The 17,037-nt window shown below is 44.1% G+C and overlaps 1 protein-coding gene across 2 annotated transcripts; it reads right to left on the bottom strand.

Moving 5' to 3' along the window:
* Nucleotides 1–4,032: 4,032 nt before the first annotated feature.
* On the bottom strand, nt 4,033–15,944 carry LOC306701172 (homeobox-containing protein 1-like). Of its 2 annotated transcripts, none has more exons than XM_079166426.1 (10): nt 15,800–15,944; nt 10,291–10,794; nt 9,345–9,430; nt 9,104–9,214; nt 8,072–8,228; nt 7,915–7,997; nt 6,324–6,419; nt 5,745–5,836; nt 5,412–5,495; nt 4,033–5,263 (listed from the first exon to the last, which is right to left on the bottom strand). In XM_079166426.1, exons 2-10 carry the CDS (start codon nt 10,791–10,793, stop codon nt 4,934–4,936), a joined length of 1,542 nt encoding a protein of 513 aa, XP_079022552.1. In that variant the 5' UTR covers nt 10,794; nt 15,800–15,944; the 3' UTR covers nt 4,033–4,933. The 2 variants fall into 2 exon arrangements, with proteins under 2 accessions (XP_079022552.1, XP_079022553.1); XM_079166427.1 differs by having other exon boundaries at nt 5,745–5,833.
* Nucleotides 15,945–17,037: the final 1,093 nt, after the last annotated feature.

The following is a 17,037-nucleotide window of genomic DNA, read 5'->3' as shown; positions in this document are numbered from 1 at the left end:
AGAGGGCTAAAGGCAGGTGATAAAACTGCATTTAAAGCAACGAAGAGATGCAACATGTTGCCCTCAGCAATGTCAGAAACAAAGTGCTGAATCTAACTGGACGAACAAAGGTCATGTTTATGGAAAATGATCATGATCACTTTGACTCATGGTGCAATTCAAGTTCATTATAATGAGAATAAACACTTTAAAACACTTCTGTAAAGAAAAAGTATGGAGCCAGTTCAGGGTCAAAAGCTGAAAGCAAAGTGAAATGTAAAGACCAATCACAGGTAAACTCGACAGTAAATGAGAAAAGATCGCACGTTTGGGTTCGTCGTTTTGGGTTTCTCATTATGGACGACGTGTTTTGTCGTTTTTTGGACTCCTATGTTTCTCGTTTCTTTTTCCTTTCAGATTTTTTGGCTCTAAAATGACACAAAACAACTCCATTTTCATTTCACATTAATGTGCAACTTCAGGTCTCAAAAGTACAACTTCATGAGAAGACCATGAAGGCGGCAACTGAAATGGTTTAAAATCCTGAAATAATCTCAAAACAGCACATCGTCTTAAATAAACCCAGAGGTTCACCTCAGAAAGGCTTCTGCTTGGCAGATAAAAAAATTCTAACCCATAGAAGTATATTTTGGTGTAAATAATTCAAACAGATGACAGAAAGCTACATCACTGACTTATGATGACTCAGAGTTTCACAAACGCTTAAAGCAAAAGACACATGGGACAGCTGTGCTGCCGTACAGTTAAAGAGACAATCCACCACAGAACTTGAATTCTTAAAGACGTTCAATCTGAAACCAACACTGACGAGTTGTGTTAGTATTCCACCAGGATGAGGGAAACAATCTCTCATATATATATATATATAATAAGTATTTCTTGGACTTGGTGGAAGCAGGAGCTTATGAATGATCTTTTTTTTGGAGTGGAATTTCCCTTTATGTTTAAACTTAATAATTATTGGCTCAAGTTCAAGAAGGAATTTCCCTTTTAGAGGACACCGACATTTCTGATCCCAGATCAGCCAGTGAACCGTCTTTACAGCCTCGTCACAGTTTGCCGGCAGTCTCCTCTGAATAAATCGTCCCTACACTTTTTACTATCGACTGTCTAAACTTTGATTCACATTGAAGCAGCTGTGGAGGAACCTGCGGGGTGTAGCTTATAGCTGAGCGGGGTAAAGTGAGGTATTTGTGTTGAGTTTTTAAAACTCTGAACTAGTAGCTTAGCCTGTAAAGCACCTGGTGATGAACAATGATGGCGCCGTTTACAGAACACCATGTTCCTTCTTGCATTGTTTTCTAGTACAGTGATGAATGTACAGCCATTGTGGAAGTCCTTCTTCGCGCACTGATCCTGTGTTAATACACAGTAAATAAATAAGGCACTTCAACTTAAAACCATACGGTACATATCGTGTGCTGAAATTATTCTGGATGGCTGGATCGCCTAGCATTACTTTCTCTTTAGCTAGTGAGAAAGTGTTCAGTGGCAGGTGGTAATGTGTCAGTAAAGTACACGCTTACGCAAAGAAAAAGGACGTTTCGATGTCTGATGGAATTTCTACGGTGTTCAAGAGCATCAGCAGTGATCAGCTACTGAACTTGAACGTTAACTTTTGGTAACGTTAAGATGTAGTATTTCAATTGGAACGTGATCGATAAAAGGTGCACTTAGCTGAGTTTTTCCGGTCGCATGCGTCCGTGACTGAGTGTGCAACTCGGTGTCTGTCCACGCCTAATCTCGCGCTCTGCTGTAGAAAAACTACTTCATATTTTTCGATGCCCAATTATGGTTGCGTGCCCAAGGACATCAAGAGGTTGCGGTGACTCACACTTTTATACTGCCATTGACTCCTCAATCGACTCCTCACTCACTACTCTTAAAACGGATCTCCGGCCGGTAGTTGTTGCTATTGATAACATAGCTGAGAACACAGCGGCCCCCCCAGCCACCACTCTTTACCCACAATGGGGGGATAACATTTTGCTTGGACTTACAGCTAACGGAATGGACGGTGTGTTTGGCTAACCCCTAACTGCTAACGGATCTACCAGTACACACACTGCTGGACCGGCTTACTTTTTTTTTTATTGTTTTGGACAGTGGTTTTGGCTAACCGATCTACCAGTACACACACTGCTGGACTGGCTTACTTCTATTGTTCTGTATAGTGTTTAGTGTTTTGGGCTAACCGCTAACGGAACTGCCAGCATGCACACTGCTAGTCATTGCCGCAACTCAGCCAACGCTAGGCGGGAAGACAGCTTGGCGAGTTTAATTTTGTTTTGGCAAGATTGTATGAAATATCTTGTGTGACAACTTTTTTTTGCCGCTTTTTTAGCTTTTAGCTCATTGTTTTGGTTGTCTAGTCCGCAAACTCCTGCTGCCCTGTGTTGTCAGTGAAAAAGCTCCAATAAACCCTACCTGCCCAGCAACAAACAGCAGACTAAGGAAGTCAGCAACTAACGTTAGCTAGTGAACACGAGGAGCATTTGGCAGCTAAAGACAGATACTTTCCTCGGGGAGTGGTGGCAGCCAGAACGGAGCTAAAAGAGAGCAGCCTGTTTGGAAGACAAATATAGTTGGATGTATAACACAAGCTAAGACTGTTTCCTGATAAGCTAGCACATGAACACGTGGTAAGATGTTTGTAGACCTTTTTAAAATCTAAAGATCCAACTAGTTATCAGACTGTGGTTAAATATTCCTGTGCAAAAGGATAATAAAAAAAAAGGGCATAACCTGACTTTAACAAAAAAAAAATTCCTTGTTGGGTTGGAGATTAACAAAAATGCAGAAAAAGACTTCAACAACGGCTGGACTGGGATACATATTTCTTGAATTGACTAGTTTATTCGTTCTTTTCCCAAGAACACTTCTTGCTGTGGTTGTTTCAAGGGAAACCTAACTCACTCGTTTCCCAAATCATCGTCTCTTCCTACTGCCTCTCTGGTCTGTCAGTCGGTCATGCTGATCAATCGAATGTTTAAACAGCAGGGACCCTAAGCACCATGATAATGATCCAATAAAGTGTCATTTGAAATAAAAATACAATTTAAAACTGGACAATGTGTGTTTAGAACACATGGCATATCGAGCACAAACACGGATATGCCTAAAAAAGGAAATGCATTTTCCTCGCAATAATTGGACACATCTGATGCGTCTTTGATTAGCATATCTCTAAACACATAGCTCCATCCATGACTATCACACACTCTGAAAATACGCAAAATTAAAAACTTAATACTTTGGCTAATGCGTCACTCACCTTTCACCAACAAGACAGACTCATACTGACGCTTTCTCTCATTTGAAGCTAATATTTCTATATAGAAATGGATCAGGGTGTAATATACATATATATATATATATATATATATATATATATATATATATATATATACTGTATTTACCCCACGGTTTATATAACATACTGTATATGCATACATACATGTGTAGTATATGTATGTATTCAAGTTACACTTTTATCTGTAGTATTTAAACAGTCACTGTTAAATACTTCCCAACTGACTGATCTGTATTGATTATAGATCATCTCACGCTAATCATTCATTATGCCTGACCACAAATTAATAACACCCGGTCACCTGGACATCCGGGTTTCTAGTTCTCATACAAATCTGTATGCAGTTATGTATTGAATAACTTTTTGCTTGTTATTGATATGGAAGCAAAGAGAGGCCATGAGGATTTAAGTTTTATAAGCAACTGACTGCCTAATTGTGGAATCTCTACTGATTACTTGATATTTAAATACTGCTAAATGTATACTAAATGTATAGTATGTTTATAATGTTATCTAGATAACTGCCTTTTTATGTGGTTTAAACTCCTCTTTGCAATTTCAAGTTGGGCAATAAAAATAAAATACTTGAAATTTGAGAACCCTAAAAAAAAAAAACTGTAGATCAAAATAAACTAAATTCAGGTTGCTCAACTTCATTCATTTTCTGAACCAAAACATGTTTGGGACAAGAGGATGAGCAGTGAAGCCTAGACGGGATCTCTGGCCTATCGGGCAATGTTCTGTGAGTCATGTGATGCAAGAAAGGAGTTCATTTTTATAAAAATGTCAATATTATACATTCAGGTCTTCCTTTCTTTGCTTCCATATTTGAAGCTTGTTCTACCAGGGCAGGAGGTGGAGAAGTGGGTCATTCTGTTCTCTACATTTTTAAATCATCAGAGGCCCACAGAACATATCACCTACGTGCTGTGACCTCGGAAAAAAGCGGAGCTTATTCTGCTCTTCTTCACACTCGAAGGAACCAACAGCAAAAATTTGAAATAAACTCAACTGCGATGAAATGCGCGACAGAATTTCAAAAGTCAGTTGAAGTGAACTTGACTTTCAACCTGGCGCGTTTATCTTTTGAGGCTGTTCAGTTGTGTTGTGATCACAGTGCGCCCCGGGTCAAATACAGTGTTGTCCTGCGCTGAAAGATGCAGCTTCCAAAGAAACCCGCACAATTCATCGTGTCCCTACGGAAGATTTAAAATGCCGAAAACAAATCAACAAAGAAGTAAAGTGAAAAAACACTTGTTACTATGTGTACTTCCTTTTATGGGTCATAATTAAAGAATGCATAATCAACTTCACTTTCTTGGTTTGATTTGGGCATTTTTAACCTTCCATAGTCTGCTGGGGAGCACTTTAAGAAATAAAAGTTTATTGTTATTATCATCATTATTATTAGAATATACTAGTAAGTCCTATAAGAGCGTAGCAGAGCAGGTTGGTGGTTGGAGGTAGGGTTGGGAGGTATCTCAGGGTTGGACTTTACACGACTTTTGGTCTTTTTTTTCCTTTCACTTATTACATTCCTATAAAATCTGCTTGCATATTAACACACCTCTGATCCTGCTCCATTCATCTCTCTGACAACTCCAATGTCCGCCGCCCATTTCAGTCGTCCTCCAGCGTTTCCGTCTTGATGTCATTCCCGATACTGCACCCCGCCCCGTCCACCTGATTGGCCAGGGCGTGGCTACCGTGATTGACAGCCGCCTTCTCCAAACCGATTGGGTCCTGGGGCTCGGACAGCGCGCTGTGAATGCTGGGTTCGTCCTGGAGGGAGGGCAACGGGGGAGACCAGGACACGCCTGTCAATCTGGAACCTTCCGACTGAGGGCCCGCCCCTGACACGAGGGAGCGGCCAATCAGAGAGGCGCCCCTCTGTCCAGACAAGCCTCCTCTACTCAGGACGGAAAACCAGCTGGGGAGCAGCGTGGGTACCTGAGCGAGGGGAGGATGAATTAAGGGAAGGGTTAGTAGATATTGTATTTAATCTTTCTAGACTGTCTTGGAAATTTTGACTGTAAATCTGCCACAAAGCTCTTTGTTGGGCAGTTACAGTGTGTGTGTGTGTGTAGTCGGGCTGTACCTGGGTTGGAGAGGACAGGTCAGCTCGACTGAAACCAAACTGCTTGGCTGAAGCTCTCTTGTCAAATAAGGACACCTCGCAACCCTGTGACAGAGCAGCGCTCAGGTTACACAATAACCAGGTCATTCCACTGACAAGAATAGTGCCGACCGCTGACCTCTTCACAGCTAGTTATTAATAATCTCAGAGTCAAAGGTGTGACTAAAGTAAACGGGTTACCCAAAGTGGACTCAAAATAAGGATTATTTCCCCTTTGTATGAGCCCTGCTGTGTGTTTACTGCATACCTCTGAGCTGCTCAGTGCAAACAACACCCAGTCCCGCCCCGGTTTACCTGGTCAGGGAAGTCGTTGCCGTCCACCTCGTCGCTGTTGGACTGGCCGCCTGGACTCTGAACCTCGATGCCGTGGCTCTCCAAGATGGCTGCTTCTTCAAAAACACAAACCTCATCATAGCATATCGACCTCAAGTGACGCGCTAGGTAAGAGAGAAGGAAGACGCTCTTTTAGAGCAGAGCAACGTCCCGCTGACGCCATGGTGTGTGTGAAATACACACAGCAGCGTTGTGTGCAGCAGGACGGCATCTATGTGTTGGCTGTGATACAGAGAGCAAGGAGCATCCAACGAGGATGAAGCAAAAGCTCTTTTATGTGTGTGTGTATTGATTTATTTAGAGACAGCTCAGCACAGTGGATATATGGTTCTTAAAGGGATAACACGCATTGAGTTTAAGGTCTTTAGTCACACTTGGACACATTGTGAGTATAACCCCAATAACACACACACACACACACACACACACACACACACACACACACACACACACACACACACACACACACACACACACACACACACACACACACACACACACACACACACACACACACACACAAAGAGGGGTAGACATTACCAATGTTGGCGCGCCTCTTGATGTCTTTGCGGCGGTTGGCAAACCAGTTGTAGACCTTCAGAGACGTAACCCTCTCCAAATCAGACAGCTTCTTTCCTGCAAAACACACACACACACACACACACACACACACACACACACACACACACACACACACACACACACACACACACACACACACACACACACACACACACACACACACACACACACACACACACACACACACACACATAAATAACAGCTACTGGGCTGCTGCTTCTGTCTTCTACTCCTTCAGTCTCTCCCTGCGAGTGTTTTTGACGGCTCATTCAAGCGTATCTAACTTCACTGGTCAGAAAGTCTCTTCGCAGCAATGCAGGGTTCTTCCTTTGACAGATATCTGATGACGCTGTATTTTCTGAATAAAGTTAGCTTACAATGCAGTTCAAAGATTCAATGCTCCTGGCTATTTATCCTACGTACCGTATATTTAACCCTTTTGCATCACTAGGGACATTTTGACATCATTTCGGCTATGTTAAAGCATGTGGCATACATTTTGGGAGCGCAAACAAATCTTTAAAGTGACATTTAAAGAGATACATTCTGTAAATATGTGGTATTCATGATCCGGACTGATTGGACAGACTCAGTGAATGTGGAAAATAATATTAATATACAGGACTGTCTCAGAAAATTAGAATATTGTGATAATCCCCATACGTGTGATTTAGTTTACTGAACCAAGCGGAGTGTTTTTCAAGGCTCAGGAAACCCTTGCAGGTGTTTCGAGTTAATTAGACGATTCAAGTGATTAGTTGAATACCCTACTAGTATACTTTTTCATGATATTCTAATATTTAGAGATAGGATATTTGAGTTTTCTTAAGCTGTAAGCCATAATCAGCAATATTAAAAGAATAAAAGGCTTGCAATATTTCAGTTGATTTGTAATGAATCCAGAATGCATGACATTTTTGTTTTTTTAATTGCATTACACAAAATAAAGAACTTTATCACAATATTCTAATTTTCTGAGACAGTCCTGTATAGTTCTATAGCAGTTTTACGAAGGAGACACTTTCGTCCTCTGGACATCAGGGCTACTTTGTGAAACTGAGGCAGAGGGGTTAATTTGTGCGTTTGTTATGATGCAACTCTTCTGGTTACTTAGTTTTATTATTTTTTTATTGTTGAAACATGACCAATACGTTAACCAATAAAACCAAATCACTTCTCCAGATGGATGCAACCACATATACTCACCACGTCCGCCAAAAGAAAGAGGATGCCAGCCTGCAGTCTTGATAAGTGGACGTTGTAAAAGCACTTTCTGTTGTGTCTCAGTATACAAAGTAATGGACATGACAGAGGGAACGCCACAGTGTTTTTCCTATAAGATCATCTATTTCCCCTCAGTCATTACAAAATAAGAGTCTGACTCACAGCCAACTACACATCTAGAAATAACCATGTTTGCATTTGGACCATGTGACTCCTTGACATGGCAGGTCTACATCTCAGCTCTGTTGCTAAAAGCCTAAAGACTAAAACTATTTTGTTAACCAAGCAGTGATATTTACACTATTTACCATTTCCATTGACCTACCTGGTTTCTGAATGACGGCGTTGCAGGAGGTGGCAATCTCCTCTCTCTTCGCTTCATCTGGGTACTGGTTGTCAATGAAGTAGCTGTGTAGACAGACACACACGTTATAATCCCGAAGCCGTTTAAAACACCGTACTTGGTTACACCTCCTCCTCACCTCTCCATAACAGCCAGGCACTCCTTCCTCCAGGTGAACCTGCTCCCGCGCCGCAGACGGAAGCCCCCGGGGGCCGAGCTAAACGGAGGCGGGGCTTGCTGCCACTCCATCACGTCCTCCAGGGCCAATGGGGCGGCTCGCATGGCCAGAGTGGCTCCTGAAGTCACAAAGACAGGCTTTTTTTCAGCGCCTCGATAAATCACAAGCAGTTTTCTGTTCAGCGTCACTCCACCTAAAGAGGTCTCAAATAAAACTATTATTGAATATTGCAAATTTGCTATGTACCTTTAGCGTGTGTACACTTCATCATGAGACCGCAAGGACAAAAAGTAATTCATCAAACCCTGACATTTATCTCAGAGCATCGAGCCAACGAACCAAATTAAAGTCAAGAGATCTTAATTAAGGCACCGTGCCAGTTTTTGAAGGACGACGCAGGGATAACTAGACTGCACTGATTTTCTTTGTACATTCCACTGTGTTGGTCTCGACTCAACACAACGTAGTCATTGTTCAATCACAGACAAAAAGTTAACAGCCTCTTATTCCTTTGACGTCTCAAGGCGCCCGTTAAAGATGCGCACACATGCCACAGCTTTCTTTTCTGTCAGAAGAGACTCCTTGATGGCAACTCTCCGATCGCCGGAAGCCCGTCCTCCGCTGCCAAACTGAGGAACTCACCTCTCCTAGTTCATGTCGAAACCACAGCTACGAATACCAATGAGCTGAGGTACAGTTTACTGTTGTGCTCTGGTGTGTCGGAGCGGTCAGTCTGGGGGTGTCCGGGGTCCTACTCGGGGAGACTTTGACAATGTGCGTGACGGCAACATGTTTTGAACAGATAACGAGCTCTTCCCATTCTGTTCTCGGAAGAATTGTCCTCGGAAGTCTGAATGGATTGATTTTTGCTCAGTCAGCGTTAAGAAAACTCTACGTGTTATTAAAGTCGGCACTGCAAGTCGGGCATTCAGGGCAGGTGGTTATTGAAAAACACAGTATTAAAAAGTATTTTTAAGTGGAGGGTGGTGTTACCGGGGTTGGTCTTCTCCAGCTGGTACCAGCGAAAGAAGGCCCGTTTCTTCTGCTCGCTGAGGTCTGATCCCTGCTGCAGGAGCCAGTGGGAGATCCGGCTCTGACTGATCCCTGGAGGGGAGGGGAGAGGAGCGGAGCGAGATCTGTATGGTCAGGAGGCCGGACGCCTGCCGGCATGTCAAACTCTCTCTGGAGGCAATTCAGTGGAGCTGGGTGAAGTGCAGAGGGAGTCGATACTCACCCGTTACCTGAGCGACCACGGCCTGGGAGATCCGCCTGTTCGCCAGGAAGGACTTAATCTCCTCTTTGATCATAGCACTGTCCCTCCTACAAGCAGAGGAGAGAGGGGGGGGGGGGTTCTACTGTTTTATCACAAAGTACCGTCTGACATTACACATATAGTGCACACTTAAAACCATCTGTAAATCTGCAATCATATATATATATATATATATATATATATATCGCCATGGCAGCAGCTGCTGAGGCTGAATATGTGCATGAATCAGAGGCCAGACGCTGCTGTAATATTCGCTGCTTTCTGCTTTGATTTCATCTTCACACACCCTCGAATCAATACCGCTCTGATTGCTGCTGTCTGACTGCAGACTACAGATGAGGGGTACTAGTGACTGTGTGTGTGTGTGTGTGCAGGAATTAATCCTTGAATCCTTCAGGTTCAGTGTGAGCTACAGGCAGAGAAGCCGACCATCAGGCCCTGCCGTCTGCTGCAGCGGTCTACTCTTTGTGCTTCCAGTGAGGCTCTAAAGCCACATTGTACCCATTTGATTACAAAAAGAAATCACAATGAGCTGAATTTTCATGCTAATTATATAATCAACGGCTCTAAATGCAGTTGGTCGGTGCTACTAACGGTCGGTCTGCTTCTCTTTAATACTGTCAGCAACAAGGTTAGGTTTCTCGGCACTCTGAGGAAATACTGCCAACGCACGAGGCATGGCGTCGGCCAACTAGTACAAACAAGTTTATGCACTGAAGAAATGTACTGGGCAGAAAAACAAACTTGTCGTTACTCTCTGGTAAAGCGTGGTACCGCTTCAAAACATTTTGGGCATTCTTTGTGCTTCGATTTCTTGTCATTCATCAGCTGACGTCAGCTGGTCTGGCCTGCTTCTTCCTGGTCGAGCCAGTTCTGGTCCAACCTAGTCTAAGCCGTGTGGTCTTACCTCATCAAGTCCTCCACCTTGTCGTCGACATCGATGTCCTCTTCACTGGTCTCAAACACGTAGCCCGGCACCGTCACGCCGCCGCTAACCACGGCGAGGGGAAACCGGGGCGGCGACAGCTTCCCGTTGGTGACGGCAACCAGGCCGTTCTGGACCACTGCCGCCATGGCGACAGGCGAGGCCACTGGGATCGGCAGAGGCGGGGAGGCGGTGTCGAAGTTGTTGTTGGGCGACAGCGAGAGCCGGTTGTTCAGGAAACTTGTCTGCGTGGCGGTGGAAGTCATGGAGGACGAGGCGACGACGGTGCTGGAGGAAGACAAGGAAGAGGAGGGAGGCACGTAGGGAGGTTTGTGGGCCAGCTTGTGTCCATGTTGGCGGTCCAGGTGGTCCAGCGTGTCCAGGGCGTGGAGGACCTCCGTCTGCGTGATGCCTGTCCTCCTTAGCCTCTGGAGGAGGTCGATCTGCTCGATGGTGAAACGAGGCTCCTCGCACTGCTGGAACATCCTGGAGGAGATCGAAACAACGACAAGAACGTAAATGGCAAAGAAAAATGTGAAGAGTCGGTTTTCCAAATACAGCAGTAAAAAACAAAAACAAAAAAAAACAGGAAAGGCGTCTGAGAAATTGTCAGGGATAACACATCAAAGTCCAGGACATCACGGCCCCTGTTGTTCCATCGCTTCATCCTCGCCACATGCATGCCAAAGAAAAGAAATAGTAATATATTGGACTTCTTTTCCTTTATACAAGAAAAATAGATTTTGGTGTATTAAAATGACTATTTACTTATGAAGAGATGTTAGCTAGCAGCCTCTGTTTGACCTTTTTCTTAAAGGAACAGTGTGTAAGATTGAGTGCCATCTAGTGGTGAGGTTGCAGATTGCAGCAAAGTCAATACCCCTACCCTCCCTTCTCTTATCCATACCGAAATAATTACTTTTAAAAACATTTATATCATTTTAAAAACGAATACATTCAGAACAGGAACAAGTATAAGTAAACATTGTTTCTAGAGCAGCAACAATATTTTTTTACAAAAGAAAAGACAATATAAAGTCATATCTCACATGTCAATAAAAGTTTAGAAATGCTTTTATACGAGCTGATGCGCTGCGCTTGTGTGAACATAGCGATGGTGGGTGAGAGACAGCAGACAGATGGAAATAGGTTTCACTTTTGTTTACATGTTCATGCTTGCTGAGCAGACGTATTGATAAAGTACTGCAAATGTTCCTTGCAAATGTTTAATAGTAACAAGCGTATTGTCTGAATCGTCTCCACCATGCCCCTCTACTCGCTGACTTTTCTGCGCGCGTGCGTGCGTGCGTGCGTGCGTGCGTGTGTGTGTGTGGGAGCTCAGCCCCGACACAGAGAGCAGAGGAGATGCTCGCTGTAGAGCGATGATAATACCTTACACCAGAACATTAGAAAGTTCTAATAAAAAGCCACAGTAACGTCAAGGCTTATCAGTTAATCATTTAGCACAGAGGCCCGTTTAATACCGGGTTTCGGTGCCCATCCCTTACTTTAGTTAGTGTCAAAAGGCTCTCGATGGGGCCAGTGTTCATTCTGAGCTGCTGTAGAAACATGGCGGGCTCCGTGAAGAGGACTGTGTAGACATAAATGGCTTTTTTCTCAGCTAACGAAAACCCTAATGATTCTTAGTTTCAGGTCATGATACACGAATGAAAATGTAGTTGTACATAGCCAATAAATCCCCCTAAATGTTACACCCTGTTCCTTTAAGATCCTGTGGACCACGCTGTCCTGATCTTAGGCTGCACAAATGACTTCATTTTAGGCGGTCCAAAAACAAGCCGGTTCCACTACGGTCCCCGGTCCTGGAACGATCTGCAGGCAAAGCTTGAACTGGAGAGCCTTATCCCTTTAAATGAATTCTAACTTAGAATAAAAGGAAGTGGTCACTGCTAGCTGCAGGGTTTTTTTTTTTGTCATATCTATTGTTGATCACTGCTGTGATCTGATGTTCTATGTCCTGTCTTGCCCAAGTCTCGCATGCAAAAGAGGTTTTTAATCTCAATGCGACTTCCTATTTAAATAAACGTTAAGATGTACTGTCGAGAGGAAATTGACAAATGCGTGAGTGGCTCTTGCGTAAAGAATGCTGGCCATAAATGGAGCTTGTTATAAGGAAAATCCACATTGTCTACTCCTGATTCACAAATACATTTTCAGCTCATTGGTGACCTCTCTCTACAAACTGAGCTTCACATCCCGTCAAGGAGACAATCACAGAACAAAATGGAAGAACGGTCACATCTGTTAGCTTCCTGCCAGCAGATTTACAGCGTGCGCACGCACTCACACACGCACACACACACACACGCACACACACACACGCACACACACACACACACACACACACACACACACACACACACACACACACACACACACACACACACACATCAGAGCTCAGCAGCTGCTATCCAGATATACAATGCATTCCTGCAGATTAAATGCGGCTTTTATCATAGTTTCCAACCCGTATAATCATATAACGTGGCCCTGCTATTATAATGTATGGTATTTATTCAAACCAAAAACATGCTCGCTACAATGTGGCTTTAACAAAAACACACTGATGTAATATCATCTCAAAAAAACGCTCGTAATAATATTCACAGAACTGAACTGAGAGAGAGAGCATAACGCATCTGTCTTGATGCTTTTCTTTCTGATGCCGAGAAGAAAAACAGGCCACAGCAGAGAATCAAAGTCAGCAGAGCAGACATGTCAACACTTATATAGAGGAGAGTGTGTGTGTGTGTGTGCGTGTGTGTGTGTGTGTGCGCGTGTGTGCGTGTGTGCGTCTTGGGAAAAATGCCAACAAAATTGACATCGCAGGCAGCCAAGTTCCATACTTTCTCCCACTGCTGCAGAGGATGAGTCACGCTATATGAAGTTAAGACTGATACATAGGTTCCACACAGGGCTGCTGAATTATGGGCCGGCTCAACTGTTATGTTTTCATTTCATACTAGCAAATTAACAGCGACACAGTTATCTCAGTGTGGTGTTCACCGTCTTCCTGCACGGCTGTCACCGCAAAACTGATACGACCGACACTCTGTACGGCATCTGGGCTTGTTCCTCGTGATACGCTTTCAAACCAAAGTATCTGTGGTTTACGCAACAGTTCTCTGAGCACGCAAAGGAAACTTAATTGATGGATGACGAATACGATTATGGGTTTCTATTCATTGTGCAAAACCTCCGGCCGGCAGGATGCCCAAACAAATAACTTTGAATTAACCCCGCCTTCTTTAGCTTCACAGTTCCCGGGTCATTCTTGCCACTGCCTGCATTTGGCCAGAACCTTCCATTTTTTATAATGACCCGGTTCGCTTGACGTGCACTTGTGAATTGTCAGAACTACAACAAGACAACAACAACACACACTGACAGTTGGCCAGATGCTGTCTAATCCAAAGGAAACCAGATGGATCCACTGACTGGTCCACATAAGACCTCAGTGGCAGCCTCGCAAGAAAGCGTACTGAAGCTGCAGCTACTTCAAGTTCGGTGCAGAGCAGGAAGGTGCTGACCTGCCCTGACATACACACTGCTCATCAAAAACAGTGCAATTGTCTGTCTCATAGTGGGCAGATTTCTTTAACTTGTGATCACATGACCCCGCTTGAGGCAGCTGGGACAAAACAAACTCCTGCCTGGAAAGGACCTCCTCAGGTGCGATCACTTCCACTAAATGAGAGGCTGTATAAGCTGCCTTCATCCCCTTTGTGCCTCCTTTCCTGACCTCAGACATGATGTGTGTGTGTGTCCTGTGAGTGAATTTCATCCTTCAGCGCTTTGATTTACCTTGTCGTACAATATCTGGTGACGTTTTCAGTTGTATTGTTCTCTCTCTCATTTACCAGAGCTGAAACTACACACAGAGGCAAAGAACGACTAATTAGGAGCTTTGAAAATAAACCGCTCTGCATGAGTGGAACCTGCTGACTGCTCCTCCTTCTGTGCTCCCATCAATTAAGTCGAGTCAAGTGTATTCCTATCGTGACAGCACTACCGTTGTGAGGAAACTTGTTGGAATTATTTATTTGGCTGTCGGATCGGTTTTGGGTCGAAGCTCACACACACACACACACACACACACACACACACACACACACACACACACACACACACACACACACACACACACACACACACACACACACACACACACACACACACACACACACACACACACACACACACACACACACACACACACACACACACACACACACACACACACACACACACACACACACACACACACCCCTTGATGCTCACTGGAGTTTCAGTACATGAACCGAGCCTTTCCAGCAGCCACGCTCAGTTCCAGATTTGAACTTGTAGTTTGTATGTTAAAGAGGAAACTAGGATATTTAAGAATGTAGGGATAGAAGGTCTAGTAAAGACTGCTCAACTCCAGAGATCTGTGTGGGCCCGCATGGAAGTACAGACGCACCAAAACCTGGGTCATATTTTAACAGTGTTGACTCAGATCCTGAGGTGTCATTGAGCTCCTACCAGCTAAACTTGTCCTGACCTCGGACCTCCCCGTGGAGCACGGAGCTTCTCAAACACAAACCCCCAGAGGATTACATTGTGATCCATCCACTGCACTGAAGCTTCCCATCATCACACCTCCCAAACAAACTTGCAAGACTAGGCCCTCGCTTTTGTCCTAAACGTGTTAAAGAGAAACCACCTCTCTTCCTGAACCCCGTGACCCATGATCCATAACCAGACGTGGCGTACCGATGAACTGTACCCCTTGGGTTGTGTACACGCGCCAGCTGAGCACGTACACAAGTCATTTAATTACAGTCGGCAACTTTCTTTCTTTAACTGGCCTTGAAATGTAACCAGAAACGGAACAGCTGGCTCGTGTGGCCGCAGACACTACACCGTAGCGATCCCAAATGTCGAGGTAGCCCCGGTGCGGAGTGCTCCCTTGATCGACTTTCACGCCAAATCACATTGGGAAAATATGGATTTTAATTTCCCCCTGCTTCTGGGGGAATTAGCATGCCCGACAGAGGGTGTCTTCAGACGTTTTTATGGATAGTGAAGGACAACCCCTCACTCCGGCGTATTTAACGTAAACTAATCCACTCCACGCACACCGGAATTGTACATTTTGTCGCTTGTTCGCCGCGATTATCGCTACTAAAACACAACGTGCAGCGCGGCAGCGAGCGTTGTAGACCAACTGGAAAAGTTGACATTGTGTTGGATCAACTGTTTGTTACTGGACTATGTGCAAGCCGAATTACACGCCGACTGTTTATGGTCCGGATAAGACCGTGTGTAACAGTTGAGGTGGTGTTGACAGCAACCGCCGAGTAAAACGCCGCAGCACAGCCCTATTTTTTGAGGAGTTTTTCAGTTATCACCGCACGGAGAAAAGGAAATGTATCGGGCCAGCGGGATCGTTTGACGGCAGCAGTAGTTGGAGCTGCAGGACTTAACTTACCTTAATATTCCGGTCTAAGAGCCTGCGCAGACGTGTGTTTGACCATATATCTGTTGCCTTGGGGCGCCGGGACACACGGACACTGACAGTTTTCCCAAAATGTCTCCTCTGTCTCTAATTGGGTTTCAATCCTCCGTCAGACAGATTCGCCTTTTGTCCGGCAGACAGGCGCCATGTTGACACAATGACGCAAGGAACGACGGGAGTCGCAGTTTACAGAACTTACTGTACGCGGTGCCAGTTTATTAGGTACACCTGGCCAACACTGAAATTCAATACAATGTCAGCAGATTGACAACGGGGAGGGGGCACTGTAGGATGTTTCTAACATGTTAAACAGGACTTTGTATATATATATATATATATATATATATATATATATATATATATATATATATATATATATATATATAATGCAGCTTCAGAACCAACTTGTACCTTTTTTCAGAATCACTTTTCCTTATCCATGTTTTACATGTATTTCAGTCTACACATTTAGATTTACTTAAACACAAATAGTATTTAAAAAAATATTATCCAGCTCAAGTAAATATTTTTTTAATCGTGAATAAAAGCTCTCCCTAGTGCCTTGTGCTGTACCCTCAGAGCTGCAAAGCATGGAACCAGACAGGTGGTCACAGTATTACAGTTTAGTTACATTACGCAGTCTCTCTAATTTCAGCACTCACAACAAAAAGCACAGGGGCAGTTATCCTACTTGTGAGTCTTCTGAAGGCGATAACGGGGTCTTAGAACTCCTTTACCCAGAATGCCAGTGGTGTGTTAGGAACAGAGGGAACTGTGTGTGACCCTTCACTAAATCAGTGACACTTGTGCTCATTACACAGAGTCTAGCTGCTGAATCGGTGACAAATTAACATCTGGGAGAACATAGAATACAATTATCCACCTGGTAGGTGAGAAGACCTGTAGTGCTGACCACCACTGCTGTATGAAAGGAAACATGTTACAAACTGGTAACCCCCTGCAAGTTTCACAAACACGTCGCGGAATCAGTGTTAGGAGTTGCCAAAATAGTAGCCCACCTGACCTCTAAAAGGATCAATTTGTTCTCTCACTGCTCATAATTTGACGACCTACAGTGCGTCTAAAGAATCCAAACAAAATGAATGAATCACTGAGTGATAATGACGGCTTCCTGTCCACGTTATGCTTTGTTGGACGGGCCTCGTGTAAAAAAACAATTGAACATTAATCTCAGTGAGCTCCTAATCTAA

This window comes from Pholis gunnellus, assembly GCF_910591455.1.
Source record: "Pholis gunnellus genome assembly, chromosome: 1".
Taxonomy (NCBI): Eukaryota; Metazoa; Chordata; class Actinopteri; order Perciformes; family Pholidae; genus Pholis; species Pholis gunnellus.
The sequence above is the reverse complement of the archived record's forward strand: the minus strand, read 5'-3'. Positions and strand labels throughout refer to the sequence as shown.

Coding starts and splice junctions, on each gene's coding strand:
- LOC306701172 (XM_079166426.1), bottom strand. CDS start 10,793: ATGTTCCAGCAGTGCGAGGAGCCTCGTTTCACCATCGAGCAGATCGAC. Junction 9,215..9,344: donor CGTGGTCGCTCAGGTAACGG/GTGAGTATCGAC, acceptor CCTCCCCTCCAG/GGATCAGTCAGAGCCGGATC. Junction 5,264..5,411: donor ACCTGTCCTCTCCAACCCAG/GTACAGCCCGAC, acceptor CCCCTCGCTCAG/GTACCCACGCTGCTCCCCAG.